Source organism: Chaetomium tenue (assembly GCF_020726465.1).
Source record: "Chaetomium tenue strain MPI-SDFR-AT-0079 chromosome Unknown F5144scaffold_4, whole genome shotgun sequence".
Lineage (NCBI taxonomy): Eukaryota > Fungi > Ascomycota > Sordariomycetes > Sordariales > Chaetomiaceae > Chaetomium > Chaetomium tenue.
In genome coordinates, this window is record NW_027117332.1 from 3,478,120 (window position 1) to 3,497,128 (window position 19,009).

Below are 19,009 nucleotides of genomic sequence, written 5' to 3' on the forward strand. Positions count from 1 at the left end.
GCTAACTGGAGAACTCCCAGAGCTCTCCAGAACGAGTGGCTATATACCATCTGGTCTACAGGTACCTTCGTACTTGTGCCTACTGGATCGCCTTATCCAATTCACGATCCACTGGATCGTGAATTCCTTTCCACGATCCGTTTCTTATTGGCTGATGCCCCATCTTTAATCATTGGCTCGGGCCGCTCCCAGCGCGGTCCCGCTTGGCCGCTGCATGCGGCCGTGTTCGTGACAAAGTCCCGTTGACGATCAATAACAGTTTGATAATTTGATTATTGATCCAACAACGACTGGATGTTGCGCGGACGATTTGAGGTTCTGACGAGGAAGGTCTGGTAGATGAACATTGAAGGCAAGCAAGTCGTGGGTGACTCTTGGGAAGAACCTCGCATTGGCGACATGGAGTCGATCCTGCCGGCAGCCAGGCCCGCAAACCCTCTGGGGAGAACAGGGTCAGGATGTCACTCTGGGGTAGTCTTCGCTTCTTTAACGAATCGGGGTTCCTGGCACAGACATGATCTCTCACCACGACCCCGGTTCTGGGGCCCAGATCACGAGAAAAGCTCAACACCAACGGCACGGACCTGCATATTTCCCCGGGAAAAGGGCGCTTGACCAAATCCTTCCTTAGTCCCTGTGATCCTACGAGTCCCTTGCTTGCGGTCCGTGTCACTGCGGTGAGTCCTTGGCCAGCTTTTAATGCGTCCCGACCGCATGTCAATATTCAATCCATTTGACATCTACATCGGTGGGCCACTCTCGGCGATATTGACGACCATGGGGCTTCTAGGCCGTCTTCCAGCTCTCGCGGCTGTGGCTGCAGCGTTTGCTATCACCACCGCTGAAACATCCTACGCTGGAGGGGGTCTGACCATTTTGGCTCCGAGTGATGTCGACGGTACGTGATCAGAACGGCGCTTATCATTTATGGGGACATTTCCCAGCTAAGATATCAATAGGATCTCAGAATGACGGTTCTGCTGCCATCCTCGTCGGCCAGCCGGCCGATTTCGAAACCGGCCGCGCCACTTGCAAGCTTCTAGCGGAAGCGCCCTGGAGCCCCGAGCAGGCAGACTTTGAGTCTACACTGAGCAAAGCACTTGGCTACCAGCAATACCAGGATCTCGCGCCCAAGAATCAGCTGTACTGGGTTTCCCAAGCCAAGTCATGTAAGAGCGCTTGCCGGGCTATCGACGCTCAAGGCAAAACCCACACCGTCAAGTGTGACGAGGAGCTCCCGATTCTCTGCACCCACAACGCCCCCCTCTCAAGCAGTACCGCCGACAACACCTCGACGACCTGGCAAGTGCAGCAGACGGTTGGAAAGAAGGTGCTCACCGGCTACCGCGACTACCACGTCTGGAAATTCAGGGGTGTCCGGTTTGCCGACACCCCTGCGCGGTTTACCTACTCCAAAGCCGCTAGCTATGAGGACGAGGGAGAAGTGGATGCTCTGGTGGCAGGAGAGGACTGCCCACAGAGAGTCGAAGACGCCGAGGGCGGAACAAGCAGCGAGGACTGTCTCTTTGCGAACGTGTGGACCCCTTACCTCCCGCCCACGGGAGGTACCGACAAGAAGAAGCTGAAGCCCGTCATGGTGTACATTTATGGTGGCGGCTTCACCCAGGGGTCCAGCAAGAACGCGTACAAGGATGGTACCAACCTGGCAGCACGTGGCGATGTGGTGGTCATTGCGTTCAACTACCGCGTCGGATCGATTGGCTTCCTGAACCTCAACGATGGCGTCCACAATGGTAACTACGGAATCTCGGACCAGGTCACCGCGCTGGAATGGATCAGCAAGTACATCAAGTACTTCGGCGGAGACCCAGACAGAGTAACGATTTTTGGCGAGTCGGCAGGTGGCCAGAGCATCCATATGCTCCTCGGCATTGAGAAGGCCAAAGGTCTTTTCCACGGGGCGGTCATGGAGTCAGCGCCCGACGGGTGGCCGCTCACGAAGCTGGATAGGCCCGTGGCATGGCCGTACTATGACAGTTTGGAGAACAACTACCAGATCGTGACCACTCCGGTTCTGGCCCTGACCGGATGCCTCAACGCCACCGATAAAGCCGCTTGCCTCGGCCAGATAAACGCGGTTGACCTCGTCAGCCTCCCATTCAACCCCGGGTATGTCCCTCATCGAAACCCATGTACCTAATTGCCAGGAATGACAACACGAAGCTAACTTACCATCGCTAAACCCAGCCTCGCGGTCATGGACGGCGTCTATCTCAAAAACCACGGCCTCATCGTCAACTCCACGGCCGACAGCCTGGCCACCGACGTCCCCGTCATGCTCGGCGTCAACCGCGACGAAACCGGCGTCTACCTCACCGAAGCGCACCTCCCCACCCCCAACCAAACCTTCCTCGACTATCTCAACGTAATCGGCCTCACCGCCTTCCACGGCCCCCCGGGCTTCAAAGTCACCGACATCCTCAACCTCAGCACCTCCCACCCCCTCCCGGGCCTCCCCCCATCCCTCTTCACTACCAACCCCCCACCCCCGGCCACCGACATGCTCGCCGGCGCCATCAAGCTCAGCACCAACTGGCTCTTCACCTGCAACACGTACGCCAAAGCCTATTCCGCCACCAAACACTCTGCCTTCCGCAGCACCTACATGTTCGAGTTCAACCGCACCTACTCCCCACGCACCTACACCACCCCCTGGTGCGATCCCCCCACCGACGCCGCCCACCCGCACGGCAACCCCGACGCCGAGTACCTCAAGTGCCACGCCGCCGAGCAGGCCTTCGTGTTCGGCACCGTGCTGCGCACGGGCATGCCGTTGCGGGATGAGCGGGATTTGCCGTTTATGCGGCTGGTGATGGATCAGTGGGCGGCGTTTGCAAGGTGGGGGGAGCCGAATCCGAGGAGGGGGTGGTTGGAAGCGAGGGGGCATGGGGAGACGTTGAGGGAGTTGGAGAGGGTGGGCAGGTGGGAGAGGGTGGATGCGAGGGAGCCGCGGATGAGGTTGTTGCAGTGGGGGGCGAGGGATGTGCCGTTGGGGGAGGGCCATCAGGAGATTTGTGAGGGCTTGGGGGCGGGGTATAGGAGTTTAGAGCCGTGATGGGGGTGAGGGGGGTGGTGGGGTGGGTTGTTGATGTTGCTCGCATCTGATACCGGGGAGGTAATTATCTCGTCGTGGTTAGCTACCTAGGTAGGTACCTACAGAGTCTGGCAGAAACAGAGAGGTGTTGCTGGGGAAGACTGGAAGAGTATGTTCGTCCGGCACCGAGAATGATTCACCGGCGTTGCCAACACTGCGTTGCTTTCGGTAGTCTGAATAGACCGGGGTCCAGCGCTTTGAGTTTTGAACGGATCTCAAGGCGGATCTGTCCCGATATCCGGATCGTCACCGACCCACCGATCTATCAACCGGCCTATTTCTTGTCCGTCTCCGTTTCTGCCGTCATCAACCCGTTCGTATAGTGTTATTGGTCCACACCATGCTGAGTAAGACCGCACTGGGCCACTCGAGGCTAGCCATTCAGCTAGCGTACCAAGCGTGCCAGGGCGTCTGCAGGGCACTGCTGGGGTGGATGAGTGATGGCCAGGGCTGGGCCGGAATGCTACCCTGAATGACGGTGTCGATTCCAGGGTGAATCTTTTTCTTGCAACACGGGAGGTCCGGATCAGGCTCTTCGCAACTCGGCCAACATGGCACGCCGTCGGCCGAGCCTGCGCCTGGTGGTTGGCAACATAGGACCATGGTCGGGTCGGTGCCTGAGGGACGGCGTCCGTGGTTCACCCGGCTGTGCTTTTGATGTTCGCATACCTAGCGTAGTTTCCGCTGACGAGCTGAGCCTGGTCGATCCACACCCAGTCAGAATCTAAATAAATAGTCTCACGCAGCACTCCTTTTCCTCCTAGTTGTAAACCATTCTTGTACAACACGCACACTGTGATATCTGCGACCACGAACACCACTTATAAGTGTATTGATCATATCCTCGGGCTTATTCTCTTGTGATGGCCAACGCAAAAGGAAGCAACCGGTTCCGGGTGATTATTGCTGGCGGCGGTGTGGCTGGGCTCACACTTGCTAACGCACTTGAGGTGTGCTACGCCAAGCCCCTTAAACCCTGGGCAGCCTGCTAACAACTTACAGCAAGCCAATGTCGATTATGTCCTACTAGAGCGCCGTGGCGAGGTAGCGCCTCAGGTTGGTGCCTCGATTGGCATGTTCCCCAACGGTGCACGCGTAAGGCATACAATACTCCTAGCCACTACGACAATAGTACTGAAACGACTATGTTCCCTAGATTCTGGATCAGCTCGGAGTGTGGAAAGGGGTAGAGAAACGCGCGGTAAGACAGGTTCAGAGCCAATATCTCCCAGCCGTCCATGCTGCTGACACGCAGATTTCAGGAACCCCTTAAGGTTTTTCACAACCGAGGGATCAAAGGCAAACTCATAGGCCAGCCAAATCGCGGCCCCCTCCTTCTTCATGCAAGGTACGTCCGCGTTCCGGGATTTTATCTCAGAGTTGGAGTTTGACAACCGCCTTGTCTACAGGACGGGATACCGGCTGGGTTGGGGTGAGCGGCGGAACCTGCTGGTCGCCCTGTACGAAAACCTGAAGGACCCCAGCAAAGTCCTTGTCAACAAGGGGCTCGCCGACATTCAGCACGGTGCCAACGGCGTCACCGCGGTTTGCGAGGATGGAACCACTTACTCTGGCGATCTTCTCGCAGGAGCCGACGGCGTGTTCAGCAAGACCCGCACCAAGATGTGGCAGTTTGCCGAGGCCGACCACCCAGAGCTCGTTAAACAGGATAGAAATTGTGAGTCTGCTTCTCCTAGCCGACTTGTTACCTTTCAAGTCTGACTCTTCCCAGGCCTGATCGCCGAGTACAACTGCCTCTTCGGCATTGTCAAGGGCCTAGACTGCCCCCGGTTCCCGGCGGGAGATGTGCACACGACCTACAACGAGGACCGTTGCGCTCTGTCCATCTCCGTTGAGGGTGGCAAGGCATACTACTTTGCCCAAGAACGTCTCCCCCAAACTCATCGTCTGGGTGATATTCCGCGGTATACCGATGCCGATACGAAGGCGTTTGTGGAACGGCACCGAGACTTCATCATACTTCCGGGCGAAGGCGGGCTCACTCTTTCCGACTTTTGGGAGAAGACTGACACAGCCCGTCTCGTCGCCGTCGAAGAGGCCAAGTTCAAGCTCTGGCACTGGGGCCGCATTGTCTGTGTGGGTGACAGCATCCACAAGTCGACACCCAACCTCGGCGTCGGCGGGAATTCGGCCATCGAGAGTGCCGCCGCCCTGGCCAACGGCATCAAATTGCTGGCTGACAAATGGAATGCCACCGGCCGCCGCCCAACCCACCAAGAGATCGAGACCATGTTGGCCGTCTACCAGAAGCAACGTGAGCTCCGCGCCGGCGCCGTCGTCGATGCCTCGGGATTTCTCGCCCGCACCCAGAACATGCACGGTAGCTTGACCAACTTATTTGTCCGGTTCCTGCTGCCCCATCTCTCTGAGTTTGTCCCAGAGCTGATGGGTAACGCCATAATCGGCGCCACCAAAATCGACTATCTCCCGCTGCCCATGGCCTCGTTGACCGGAACCAAGCCGTTCAACCCATCCCAAGGCGATGGGCATCGGGAGAGCAAGTTGAAGCGCATGGTTTACGCCCTGCCGCTGCTTGCTCTCACCTTCATCGCGGCCTGGGTCATGAACGCGCAGCCTGCGTTGGAATGGGCGACGGGCTTGCTTGACAGTGGTGTGATCAGACTGGCTTCGGGTGACGTGCCCATCCTCCGCTCATTTTACCAGGTCCCTGCTCTTGACGACCTTGTTGCCTTGTACAACACCTTCTTCTTTCCCACTCTGTACGATTCGGACCCCGTCTCCCGCCGGCAGCTGATATCCTTCCTCACCGATGGCGCCATTCTCTTGACGATCTGGATTTTTGAGTCTGCCCGCCGAGCCAATATGATGACCCCCTTACAGTTGTATGTGCTCCTCACTTTCCACCCCCCCCCCCCCTTTTGATAATCCGAACAACCAAACTAACCAACCCCCCCAGCCCCATCTTCTTCATAACCCTCGGCCAACTCCTCGGCATCGGCCTCGCGGCCCCCCTCTACACCTTCCTACACTACACGCTCTCCCCCATCGAGAACTTCTCCGCGCGCGACCAGCGCCTCACACGAACCCGCACCAGCTACGCGGCCCTCCCCGCCATCCTACTCACCTACCTCCTCCCCTTCTACGCCATGCTGTGCTGGCCCGACCTCGCCGCCCGCCAGGCGCTGCTGTACGTCTGGCAGCTGTACCCCGTGTGGCTGGCGCTGGCGGTGTGGGGGTTGGGGCGGGGGTTGTGGAAGGATGAGATGGAGACGGATAAGGTGTATCGGACGCAGCGGGATTTGCCGGTGATGCGGTGGTATGTGGGGGGGTTGGGGGTGCTGGCGGTGGGGGTGTGGTGGTGGAGTGCCTGGGAGTTTGGGTTGGGGGAGGTGTTTGTGCCCGGGGGGCTGCCGAGGGGGATGGGGGATTTGGAGGGGTTTGCGGGGCAGTTTTTGCGGTGGGATCAGGTGTTTGGGATGGGGTCGTTGTTGGTGTGGTTGGCGTATTTGTTTGGGGATTTGCGGGCGGCGGGGATGCTGAGGGAGGGGTGGTTTAGGGTGGTTGGGTTGGGGGTGGTGAGCGTGTTGGTTTTTGGGCCGGGCGCGACTATTGGGATGGGTTGGTTGTTCCGCGAGCATATCTTGGCTACGAGGAGGCACAAGGATGCTTTGACGCCTGAGAGCGTGGGGAGGTTGCACGGTGGTGCGTTTTAGGGGGGTTGTCGGGTGTGAGAGGGTGGAGGGGGCGGGGGGCACACGTTGTCCAGTTAGATTGTTGTTTGATACGATGTATGATGGTGTAGAGTTCATATTCATAAAAAGAGGTCCAGGGGTACAGTCTCGGTTGTCCTTGCCCTCCATCGTGATTTGCGTGCAACCGCAGTTCGGCTTGCCGATGGTGTAAGATGCGAACGGCTGGAAGGTGGTTTGATGCTTATACCGAAGTGTTCCTTCCAACTAGTTGTCTCACGGAGCATATCCCGCGGCAGTGGAGACATAGGATACACCTTTCCCCTTTCCCCTTTCCCTGCCTGGAGTCCTTGACCTTACACCCACCTGAGGCCATCTCGCGTCGTTACCCAAAAACATCACAATTGTCTCTCGCATCTAGGCTGATTCGCTACCCTTACGCCTTTTATGTTTTGAGCTTCAAACATTTGTTCCCACTACTGCAGATACGGGCTTCCGTCACCCCCCTTCTGTGGACATACCGAATTTTACCGCCATTACAGCAACAGCATCAGCAATGGCCGCCCAGGATCCGGACACCCTTATTTGCTTTCAGGCTGGGCCGTTCAGGAAAGTGAATACAATATCTGCGTCCAAATTTCACTCCCTCAACCCGCCGCCTGACTTTCAGGTGAACCAGGGTGGTTTTGTTGAATGCCCAGAGTTGCACGGGGAGCTCTGGCGTATGTTTGTCAGTTGGGTTCACACTCGCGACTATGAAATCCCTCCTCCAGGTAAGGAGCACGCCCTTTTGGTCCAAGCCGTTGGGATCGTACGCTGATATTGAAGTTGTTTAGATGTATTCACGATACCTTGGGACGTGGAGTCTACTTATACGCACTTCAAAAGAATGCCTCAACCCCTCCATACCATAGTCGCCGATTACAGTCAACCGTTCGGGAGGTTCTGTCTTACTTGCCTTGGCGAGCTTGTGGAGTTCACACAGAACAAACCCCCATGCAGCTCCTGTGAGCTCCAATTTCCGGGATCATGGTGGAGATGCGGCGACTGGGATTGTAGGGCAATAGACGAATTCGTCTACTGCCCCCAATGCACAGCAAACTTGGAGGGCCCTAGAGTCAGGTCCTTCGGCAAGAGGGCTAGGAAAGTGAAGGGTTTTGTCCGCTTCTTTTTGCACCTGCAGAAACCAGAACAACCAGCCTACTCAATATTGCCCTCCCTGACCACGGACCCGAACCAGCCGGCATTGTGCCATTCGAGGCGGTTGACTCTTCAGTTCCAGCTCTACGATTTCGCCCAAAAACACAAACTTACTGAGCTCCAAGATCTGGTGCTGCACAAAGTCTGGTACACGTTGATGGATCTTCAACCACACCCGCACACAACCGCTGAGATGGTAAAGAGCCTTCTAGGCCCGTTAACGAAGTTGGGTTCAGATGACCCGATGTGGTCCTTGCTCACGACATATTGGGCGTGTGTTCGCGAGGACATGATTAAATTCGAGCATTGGGCGCTCCTAACAATCCAAGGGCCGCAGCTTTTCACGGAGTGTTTGGATTACGCGGAAGACCGCCTTGAGGAGTATTGAACCATAAGCATGAGGTGATGCAGTGGTGGGTTATGTCGGTTTGAGGGGACCGGAGGGACGTGGCTAATTATTATGAGGTACGAATATAAATAACGGATTCATATAGATCTAAAATCAGAAAACCGAAAGCACGAAAGAAGCAACAAAACGCCTGAAACTACCACCAGTCGATCGAGCTCAGAAAGCTCTAACCGCCGACGGTAGTTTCCCCGTTGCGGGATCTGTCGCGCCTCGTCGCGATGGCTCGCAAAGGAAAGGGCAAGACCGCGCCCGGGGCTGGGAAAAATGCTGCACGGGGGGAGCCTGCCCCACCTACTGGAGGAGCCGAACCAATCACAACGAAGGACAGCGACGAAGTGATGGAAGATGACATCTACAATGGCCCCAACCCTCTACACGACGAATCAGACGAGGTACTTGCAGGGACAATAGTCCACTTGGCCAAGGAACCAAACGAGGCGGTCTCCCAAGTAGTGGCGGATGAGATCATGACACGGCTGCGGAGGCTGCGTAGACTGGAAAGCGGAAAGGCATCAGAGACGGGAAACGAGGGAATCGACGTTGCGAGGATTCAAGGAACCGTCGTGGACGCCGTGGTGGACGGTATCGGACAAGGGACAGGGAGGGCCATAGAGGAAGTGAGAAAACAGATGCAGGAAGTCCGGAAGGAGATGCAGGAGGTCCAGAAGGAATTGCAAGAGGCCCGGAGGGAACTGCAGGATCAGAGAAAGAAGCAAGCTCCTGCACCAGCAACAACGGTAGCCCGGTCGTGGGCTGCAGTGGTGGCTGGGGAAGGAGAGCTCCCGAAGAAGATCATACCGGGGCGGCTCAACAAGGAAATACTGGTGAGGGGATCTATAGAGCCGTCGCTGACCCGGAGGTCTCCACAAGAGATCGTCCAGGCGGTCAACGGGGTTTCCGAGAGGAAGGGAGCAGTGGCAGCACGCAAGCTCCCTAGCGGGGATGTTATCGTCACTTTTCAGGATGCTGAAGCGAAGGAATGGCACGCGAAGAACGGAGGATGGATCGGAACGGCGTTTGGAGAGGTGGCGAAAGAGGCAAAGCGGACATTTGCGGTTTTGGTAAAAGGGATGTTGAAGAGAGACTTGAGGGACGTCACAGAAGCGGCATTCGGCAAGCAGCTGGGGCTGCAGTCGGTGGAACGAGTCAAGTTCCGAATTCCAACGATCGAGGGAGTCACGAGAGCGACGGCACTGGTTACCATGACCAGTCAGGAAGAATCCAAAAGGGCCTGCGAGGAGGGAGTGGTTTGGCGGGCCCAGATGCTCAACTGCGAGCCGTACTGGTCTGCACTGCAGGCTACCCAGTGCTATAGGTGCTGGAAATGGGGTCACACCCAACGGTTCTGCAAGAAGTCTGCGCTGTGCCCGCGCTGCGGCACAGCGGCCCATGGGGGAGGCGGGAGGGCGGGGGAAGCCCAATGCCCAACCCACGGCAACGAGATTCCATACTTTTGTCCGTGCTGCTCAGGGAAGCACCCGGCCTGGGTACGGTGGTGCCCGGAAGCAGTAAAAGCCCGGGGTGCGGCGAGGGAGGCATACCATTTCCGGCCTCGAACCTTTGAGCTTGCTTTGCAGCAACAAACACAACAGCAGCAAGAGAGACTACTACCGAGGATGCGGAGCGTCACATTCCGGGGTGCGTCCACCCTGGAGGAGGCCGACGATGGCTTCCAAGAAGGGGGAAAAAGGAAGAGACCACGGGGCCGCCCCCCCGGCTTTCTCATAGCCCAGGAGGAGGCTGCAAGGAGTTCGAGGCAAGGAAAGCTGACCTTTGCGAGGAAGGTTGATACGGATCTGACCGGAGACCGAGGAGACGGTGTTGGGGGCCTAGGGGTTACGACTCCAGAGGCCGCGGATACCTTGGAGGCGGACGGTCAGGATGTCGGAATGCAGGGAGCTGGGTAGGCTCCCTTCAACCGTAGTACGACGGATTCTGAAGAGACGGGCCAAGGTAACATCGGTACAGGTTTTTAGTCCGACTGGGAAACCAGGACGGTTTTCCTGTACAACTAGCTAGATAGTTGGACCGGCGAGCCCAAGGGCATAGCGGTGTAGGAATAATAATAACGGATTCAGATAGTCACTCGGCGTTATTTTCCTTCTTCCTCGTGTCGGTATTACTTGTAACTATGTGAACTGGCGAAGTCACGGTCGGACAGGCCTCGCTCAACGTTAACCCAAGGGGTGCGTCGATTGGTGGGCCATCTCTGTCCACATCAAGGGCCTCCTCGGACCTTGCTACTCCATACGCCTAGTGCGGCTCCCTGCCGAACACCAAAAAGCAATGAAACCGGGTTTCGTCGGCTCCACCATCTTGTTGTCTGGCCTGAGTCTGCGACGCCGCCAAGCCGCTGATCGTCCCAAGGCGCACCCTTGTGGCTCCGAACCCTGCCATGCTTCCCGTTGCAGTAAACCTCACCGTTGGCGGACGTCGGGTCATGCTCCCGAATGAGTGGCGGGCACACGTTCGCACCTGTGAACCGAGAAAGGGGCCCGCCGTGACTTTTTGTAGGAGCAGGCGGTCGCTATTTCGGGTCGTCCGGAGCGAGGAGGACGGCGGCGGGGGTACCGGTGATGGGAGGAAGCGGGTATAAGTACTGCTGTACTGGAGAGGATCGAAGGCCTCAGTCGAGTTCAAAGACTGGCAGACTCGACGTTGAGCAGACCACCGACCAGTACTCTAACTTCAATAATACCCCCTGGTTTCTCACAACACACGTACATCCTCAAGATGAAGACTGTCGCCACCATCCTGGCCTCCGTTGGTCTCGTTGCCGCCCATGGCTACGTTGACAGCGCCACCATTGGCGGGAAGGCCTACCAGGTAAGCTCAACGGCAGTTCCCGCGCATTGCATGTCCCGATATTAATAAACTGCCGCCTTATAGTTTTACCAGGTGCGTTCGGTACCAGTTTCCCGGCTCCTGCAAACCACTCACACGTGCTTAGCCCTACATGGACCCCTACATGGGCGACAACAAGGTAACCATGGTCCACCCCAGCCACGAGGAAGCACTTGCAGTCAGCTCACCCGCCTTAGCCTGAGAGGATTTCCCGCTCCATCCCGGGCAACGGCCCCGTCGAGGACGCTACCTCCATCGACGTGCAGTGCAACGCCGGTTCCGAGCCGGCCAAGCTCCACGCCCCTGCTGCCGCCGGCTCGGACGTGACCCTGAACTGGACTCTGTGGCCCGACTCCCACGTCGGCCCGGTCATCACCTACATGGCTCGTTGCCCCGACTCCGGCTGCCAGGACTGGTCCCCGGGCACCCAGTAAGTCCGACCCTTCAACATTCCACCACATGCAACCAACCAACACTAACCACCATTCCAGAGCCGTCTGGTTCAAGGTCAAGGAAGGCGGCCGCGAAGGCACCTCCAACACCTGGGCTACCGTACGTGACCACCCACCCCAGCTACCTACCCTCCCCCAGCCTACCCACCTCGTGCACCCAACCCAACTCCACAACCCATGGCGCCAAAACCAAACTAACCCCCTTCCCCCCCCCCACCTTAACAGACCCCCCTAATGGCCGCCCCCGCCGCCTACACCTACACCATCCCCTCCTGCCTCAAGAAGGGCTACTACCTGGTGCGGCACGAGATCATCGCCCTGCACGCGGCCTGGCAGTACCCCGGCGCCCAGTTCTACCCGGGCTGCCACCAGCTCGAGGTCACCGGCGGCGGTTCCGCCACGCCCTCGGCCCTGGTCGCTTTCCCGGGTGCCTACAAGGGCAGTGATGCGGGTATTACTTATGATGCTTACAAGGGTGAGTCGTTTCTTTTTTTGGGGGGGGGGCGGGGTTTGTGTTGTTGTTGGTGTGGGGGAGGGTGAAGGCTGACTGGATTGTAGCCCAGGCGTACACTATTCCGGGACCGGCTGTCTTCTCTTGCTAGGGAGTTTGAGTATGGGAAGGGGATGCTGGGGGGAAACAAGGTTGCGAGTCGACGATGGGGTGTGGAGGTTCGGGGGTTGCCTCGATCCGTGTTTGGATAGTTCGCTTCTTCGCACATATTTTGATTGCATATATTTTGAGGCTGGGACTTGCAGAGCATTGGACGGACTGCCGCTTGTTTGGCAGAATGACATTGATTCACTGTTATTTGTCCGCTTTCCTTGAAGTCCGTGCCAGACTGAAGATACGTACGGAGTGGGCAGGTTGAATCACCTGGTGTGCTCCGAACATTGATGCTTAACGTCAACCGGTGTCCTTACAACACCTAGAACTGCTGCGTCCCGAGTGGCGGTGTCTTGGATAAGCCTGAGTTCGAGCTCAGAACCCGGCACACTTTATCGTTCATGGCTTTGGATCTGGCAACATCCCGCCGAAAAGCCCAATGTTGCCATACTATCCCTCGGACTATCGACGCCAGCCTTGTGTTTGGCAACCGCTGTAACAACGGTCGGTTGGGATACAGCATTGGCCTTTGCCCACCGGAGGGCTTGTGATGGATGTGAATACACGCCAGATACCCACTCTTATCGACGCCAACCTGGATGAGAGTGGTCACTGGAACCCGTCAAAACACGATATTAGATAGGTCGAGGTGCAGAGCAGTCCCCCTCCTCGTTCGGGGGTCGTCCAGGATGTGGTCAACTACTAGTAAAATGCCGTATATATATCACCGCCTAGCAGCATGCTTTACGCTCACCTATCACCTAAACCGTGCACCCCTCAGCCGCACAGCCGTTGAGTCCCTCGACATGTGGTGCGAGTTGACTCCCGGTATGTGCCCAAGTGCCATGGAAGCCTCAAGCCTCCTTGAGGGCGAGCTTCTCTCTCATCTCTTTTTTGATCCTTGTAATCGTGCCAGAGCCACCGTAGACCAGCCCGGTGTAAACCATGGCGACGCTGGCGCCGGCGTTCAAGACCTGTAGCGCTTGGTCCCCGTTCGTGATCCCACCCGTCGCAAAGATGACCTTCGGGGCGGGGAAGACATCGTCGACCCCTGAGGTCTTGAGCGAGTAGCTGTCGAGCATCTTGCGGTACCTGCCAACCAGGCTGAGCGTGCGGTCGAACATGGCGGGCCCCGAGAACCCTCCGTCTTCTACCAGCGCCTTCTGTTCCTTGCCCGTCAATTTGATACCCTCCTTGACCAGCCCCGTCCGCCGCTTTGTCGTGTTGCCCACAATCACGCCATCCACCCCGCTCATCCACACTGCCTGCACCACACCATCCATCTGGGTATCATCATCCTCGTCCGGCGACACCTTGACCATCACCCTCGGCTTCACCTTCCGCTCGGTCTTCTTCGCCTCGTCCACCACAGCCCCCAACAACCTCGCCAACGGCTCAGCCGCTTGCAGGTCCCTCAATCCGGGAGTATTCGGGCTGCTGACGTTGACAACCAACACATCCGCATACGGCGCCAGCCGCTGGACACAGTACACATGATCATGAATAACCGCCGCCATATCCTTCTCATCCGTCTTCTTATTCTTCGCAATCTGCACGCACAACAACCGCCCGGGCAACAAACTCCCCGTCGGCACACCCACCTCCTCCTCCCCCCCCTCCAAAACCTCCTGTTCCGACAACCCCAACCGCCGCGCAAACTTCCTCAACCGCTCCCGCAGCCGCGCCGCCATGGCATCCGCCCCGCGCGAATTGAGCCCATACCGATTCACCAACCCATCCACAGCAGGGACGCGAAACACGCGCGGGCGCGGGTTGCCGGCCTGGGGCCGGGGCGTGCAGCCGCCGACCTCGACGACGCCCGCGCCCAGCGCGAAGAGCGGGTCCGCGATCTCGGCGTCCTTGTCCAGCCCGGCCGAGATGCCGATCGGGTTGGCGAGGGTGGTGCCGAAGACGGTGACCGCGAGCGGGTTGGTGCCGGTGCCGGTGGTGGGGTGGGGGTCTTCGGGGAAGGGCGGCCGTTCGCGCGGGTGCAGGCCCAGCGGGTAGAGGGTTTTGAGGGCGGCGGTGCCGGCGTGGTGCGCGTCTTCGGCGTCCGGGAAGAGGACCCGGAGGAGGCGGGGCACGAGCCATTGGTGGATGGAGGCGCGGGTGTCGGTGGCGTAGTAGTAGGTTACGGTTGCGGTGGTGGCGAGGAGGGTGGTGAGGATGACATTACGGGCGGTGGAGGGGGTGCGTTTGGTGGAGGGAGAGGCCGTCGAGGCAAGTCGTCGAGGGGCATGGCTGTTGAGTCGTGGTTGGGCTCGGGCAAAGGGTTGAAGGGTGGCTGCGAGGGACCGTTGAGCGCGGAGGTATGTACCCGCCATCTTGGAGACGAGAGCCGGGCGAGGCCAGCGCGCAATGGCTCAAGAACGAGAGGCGGCCGGAATCGGCGAGTGGTGAACGAAGTTTGGGAATTTTTGTAATGCGCGCAAGCTGGACTTTTTCACTGGAGTTGGGCTGGGACAGTGTCAATTGGGCGCTGAAGGAAAGATCTGATACTGTGGGCCAGGCCCTGGAATACGGCTGCGTGCATTAACACCACCCCGCCTTCCCAATAAAGCTGCCCAAGCCTGGCCCGATCGTGGCCTGGGATCTCGAATCGCGAATCCCAAATTCCCAAGCCAATGCGAACCTGGATTCACTTCGCTCTTAACCCCACCCATCTATGTAAAACGCCAGCCCATGCAAAGTCTACATCGGTGATGACCCGAGTTCTATCCAAGAACCTCTCGCGACCCAACCGAACGATGAAAACACAAACTATCTACTCTATGCGGCAACCTTCGCCAAAGTCGGGTCCTCCAACTCTCCCACCCGCGCTGCTGCCATGCTCTGTTCGGCCCTCCGATTGAGGTAGCTCAGATATGTCTGCCATCCGACTGCGATAACCCCTCCGAATACGGGCCGATACTCGAGCGGGATGAATGCGAAAGTAAACGCTGTGACGGCGGGCCACAGCTTGCACGAGTTGAGGCAACTGATAGGGACAGTTTTGGTGATGCGCTCCCAGGTCTCTGGCAGCGTTGCGCCCGACAACAACGCCTGCATGCCGAAGAAATATGTGTTGAAGACGGGCGTGAAGCAGATTTGGTTGACGACCACTTTCGTGGCCAACGACAACAAGCGCGATCGATAATTAAAGCTCTCGGAGAGCCATACGAACCTGTGACACACTTGGTATTAGTCGCGCCAACCACAACCACAACCACAACCACAACCACAACCACGGCGCGTGCGGGCGGGCACTCACCAGTTATAACTCGGGATTGAAGATATGGAGCCGATCATTAATGACCGCGCAGTTCGTGTCGGGTCGTAGTCCCTCCCGCCCATACTTTGCGCCGAGACTGCGGCCGGTCAGCACTCTGCGACTAAGACGTTGGGGTGCGCAGCGACGGCGCCATAACAAGCTAGATCGGGGATTGACGCACTGTCGGAGCACAGGTAGATGACCAACGAGGTGCACACCTGCGTCACATATGGCCTCTTCCGCTGGGCGCGAGCATACGCCTGGGCTGCCCTGGTCAACGGCCCCAACCTCTGCCAGAAATTGAGCGTCGGCACATTGTTCGGCGTCGGGATTTGGTGCTGCTGTTGCCCGGCCTTGGTCGCCTTGGTCGAGGTATTGTTCGTTGAATGCGCCCGGCGCTGTCGCAACTTCTGGAGGATGTCGATATGGCGCCGGAGCACCGTTCGGCATGCTGAACAAGCGGCCATTCCGTTGTTACTCGGTGTCCTCCTTATTTTCAAGTTGGCAAGGAGGCGCACCAACACCCAAGGACTCGCATAGTTTTTCGTTGTCGGAAAGTCGGAGATGGCGCGATGACTCGGGAATACCAGCTGACGGTTTCAGGCGGAGCCAACGCGGAATACAGCGGCAATTTGGGGACGCTTATCCTCGCCGCATTCGGCACATGCACGTGGCGGGGCCGGCATCACAGGGCTACCAACAGCAGTGCTTCTTTGAACGCCAACGCTCTCGCGCTCTTGCTCACGGCGCTGCGGCGGAGTCAGGCGTCGCAAAAGAGGTACCTGACCACTTGCTCATCGGGCCTCCGGTAAGCATTCTTGGCAAGAGCGGAGATGCCCAAGCCAGGTGAAAATGTCAGAATGTTTACAATCGCTGAGACACGGTCGATCCGCCGTGTCCGGCTGCTGAAGTTGCATATACAGAACAAAATTAGTTGACGACTACTTGCATCTTGAGCAATGCAGAAATAGCAACCGGGCGACAGACAATACAATTAAAAAGGATGCCAGTCCACCCGGATTGTTGAGCCGTGAGACAGTCAAGTCTATCCTGGTTCTCAGCACCGAAACACACTTGCCATTTCCTTGGTGTCTACACCACCCAAGGCAGTTATGCACCCCAGGAACCACCGCACAGCTGCGTTATTTGACATTCCAGCTCTAACTTGCAGCCAAATAACCCATCTCTCTGCTCTAAAGAGAACAGAGCAAAAAAAGCACCCGACGTGGGAGTCGAACCCACAACCTCAAGATTGCTTGTTCCAATGAGAACATAGAAGTCTAGCGCTCTGCCATTGAGCCAGCCGGGCTTTATTTAACTGATTTGATGACCGGAAAAGGGGAATTGGTTCTAAACGTACTACCATTTTGGTTGTATCGACGGAAAATGACAACAGGAGTGACCGTGCCGGCTGCGCGCGGCACGCCAAAGGAGCCTGGAGGAACTTTTTAGTTGCTACTATAGAGTGCTTTTTGGAAGTCTGTGATGTTATGGTTGGCAGTTGGCGGTACGCAGCTATCGCTGCCATTAAAGTTGCTTCTCCCCATCTAGAGTTGCGAGAGTCAACCATGTCATTTTTTTTTTCTATTTTTTTTTTCTTCATTTCATGATGGTTATTTACAAATGCAGGGAAAGTAAGGAAATGTGGTTTCTTCAGCCAGACTAGCGTCTAATCGTATAGTCGCGCCCTCTTTTTTCCCGCTGTAGACCTTTTGCTTCGGATCGGCTCCGGAGAAAGTTTGCTTCTTTCTTTTTCTTGTTGGAGTGGTGTCCTCCGGAGCGAGTTGATCTTCCAACAACTGCTCTAGGTCTGAACCGTCGTCGGTGTGATTGGTATCTTGTTGGTGGTTAGCCCAGTTAGCGAGCTTGAAGGGGGTCATACCTGGGCTTGAAATTGTAAGCACTGGCTCGGCGTCGGTTGTGGTCGAGTTCGGCGGTGCTTCAAGGGTGGCCGGTGGCTCGGTTGCCTCATGAACCAGATGCTTCCGGGGCTGTGCCGGGTTTTTTTCTTTATTTGCCAATGAGCTTTGGCCGCCAACGGGTGAAGAGAATGGGTTCCAGCTTGTGATTCCTCGTGGACCGGTTGAGCGTGGTGTTGTAGGCATTGTGCTAGGTCGTATGGGCGTCGTGTTGTGAGCGGTTAAACTGCTTTGTCGAATAGACTCCCAGTCGTCTGGAAGAATTACTGGGATGCGAACGCTTGTGTCGACGAGTTGAGGGCCTTGGATGAGGTTTCGATCGAGAACTCCCAGGAGGCGACCGCTGCATGCAATCCAGGATCCTCTTGGAAATGGGTTGACAGCTGTTCGCATCCAGCTGGCTAACGATTTCCACGGTTGTTGTTCAACGGGAAAGATGAGGAGGACGTGGCAGACGTGGATACCTTTGTGAGGGGGGCGGTCGTTCTCCGGCTGCAAATACGACGCTAGCTTGACAAACACTGCAGTCTTAGTGAGTGGCTCTGGCCAGGCTGTGTCCATGAGATGGAATGTATCCAGATCGACGGGGCCGGTAAAGAACACACGTGCCGATGTGCCTGGCCAGGGAACCGTTTCATCGGGGTTACCGAGTCGCCGGGGGATACTTCTTGGATGCGTCAGCGTCCATTGCGAATCATAGTTATGGCATAGTAAAAGGGCATACGGTGTTAAACCACCATCACGCGGCATTGCGAGGGTAACCTTCACGGATTGGGGATCGTCTGTCTCCCATCCATTGACTGCTACGCCTTCGAAGGTAAGTTTGTTCGGGAAAAGTCGGGCGACTATGGTGAACCATTTTTTCTCCCAATCCTCTTCCAGCGTTGTTGCTTTCGGTTCTGTGTTAAACATGGAGAGTATCACTGGCAGCCCCGAGCTCTCTTCATCCTCGGTGCTAAGGAGCCGCGGATAGAGGTCGTGGATGAAGGTGGGTTGGATGAATGGGAGGAAGGTCCCGGCTTTGAAGTTTCCCGCGCTTGTGTAGCGGGAGCCGGTTGGCAGGATCTCGCATTGGGCCAAGTCGGAGTGGTAGGTGACGATGAGGTCTCCGCCAGTCGCGCCTTGGTCTCGCTTGTTTGGTAGTGGGGGTATTGGGTAAACGACAGAGGCGGAAGAAGAAGCCATCTTGACTGCAATGGAATTATGAACAGTATCAGGAGATGATAGTTTAGGTCAGAAAATCGGGATGGGAAGAACGCATTGAGTTCCTTGGATTGGGAAAATGGAGCACCGCGGTGTAAAAAAGGTGGCTTCTAGCACCGGTTTGACCTCATCGCCGATGTATGACGTCGCATTCTTGAGTCTCCAGTAAGCTATATCGTCATCTAGGGGCTTCAGTAATCAGATCCCGTAAAGATTAACCTCTATGGCGTAATCTCACAGAGCTGATAGGTTCCGTGTGTTTTGTGCGTCAAAGAAGCAATAGACTTGAGACGTCTCTTTGAGTAACCTTATTGGTTTGATATTGAGTGTGAGCATGGAACG

The 19,009-nt window shown here is 57.0% G+C and overlaps 4 protein-coding genes and 1 non-coding gene across 5 annotated transcripts; 3 read left to right on the forward strand and 2 right to left on the reverse strand.

Annotated features, from left to right (window-relative positions):
- Positions 1–777: 777 nt before the first annotated feature.
- F5144DRAFT_488468 (Alpha/Beta hydrolase protein) lies at positions 778–3,076 on the forward strand (the record flags this gene model as incomplete). The annotated part of the gene is made up of 3 exons (XM_066785663.1): positions 778–898; positions 960–2,130; positions 2,209–3,076. The coding sequence occupies 3 exons, from the start codon at positions 778–780 to the stop codon at positions 3,074–3,076; spliced, it is 2,160 nt and encodes a 719-aa protein (XP_066643562.1).
- A 590-nt stretch (positions 3,077–3,666) lies between these two features.
- On the forward strand, positions 3,667–8,542 carry F5144DRAFT_621224 (uncharacterized protein; the record flags this gene model as incomplete). Its single annotated transcript, XM_066792050.1, has 10 exons — positions 3,667–3,816; positions 4,118–4,210; positions 4,272–4,316; positions 4,427–4,463; positions 4,525–4,575; positions 4,707–4,793; positions 4,848–5,979; positions 6,054–6,799; positions 7,335–7,559; positions 7,623–8,542. The coding sequence occupies 10 exons, from the start codon at positions 3,667–3,669 to the stop codon at positions 8,372–8,374; spliced, it is 3,318 nt and encodes a 1,105-aa protein (XP_066643563.1). The 3' UTR covers positions 8,375–8,542.
- A 2,586-nt stretch (positions 8,543–11,128) lies between these two features.
- On the forward strand, positions 11,129–12,293 carry F5144DRAFT_630291 (glycoside hydrolase family 61 protein; the record flags this gene model as incomplete). The annotated part of the gene is made up of 7 exons (XM_066792414.1): positions 11,129–11,221; positions 11,285–11,293; positions 11,346–11,378; positions 11,437–11,669; positions 11,731–11,791; positions 11,917–12,166; positions 12,250–12,293. The coding sequence occupies 7 exons, from the start codon at positions 11,129–11,131 to the stop codon at positions 12,291–12,293; spliced, it is 723 nt and encodes a 240-aa protein (XP_066643564.1).
- Positions 12,294–13,149: 856 nt separating this feature from the next.
- F5144DRAFT_593200 (uncharacterized protein) lies at positions 13,150–16,012 on the reverse strand (the record flags this gene model as incomplete). The annotated part of the gene is made up of 4 exons (XM_066790433.1): positions 13,150–14,619; positions 15,110–15,458; positions 15,546–15,642; positions 15,727–16,012. The coding sequence occupies 4 exons, from the start codon at positions 16,010–16,012 to the stop codon at positions 13,150–13,152; spliced, it is 2,202 nt and encodes a 733-aa protein (XP_066643565.1).
- A 750-nt stretch (positions 16,013–16,762) lies between these two features.
- On the reverse strand, positions 16,763–16,854 carry F5144DRAFT_t107. The gene has a single exon. It is a non-coding gene; the product is annotated as a tRNA-Arg (tRNA).
- Between the last annotated feature and the right edge of the window lie 2,155 nt (positions 16,855–19,009).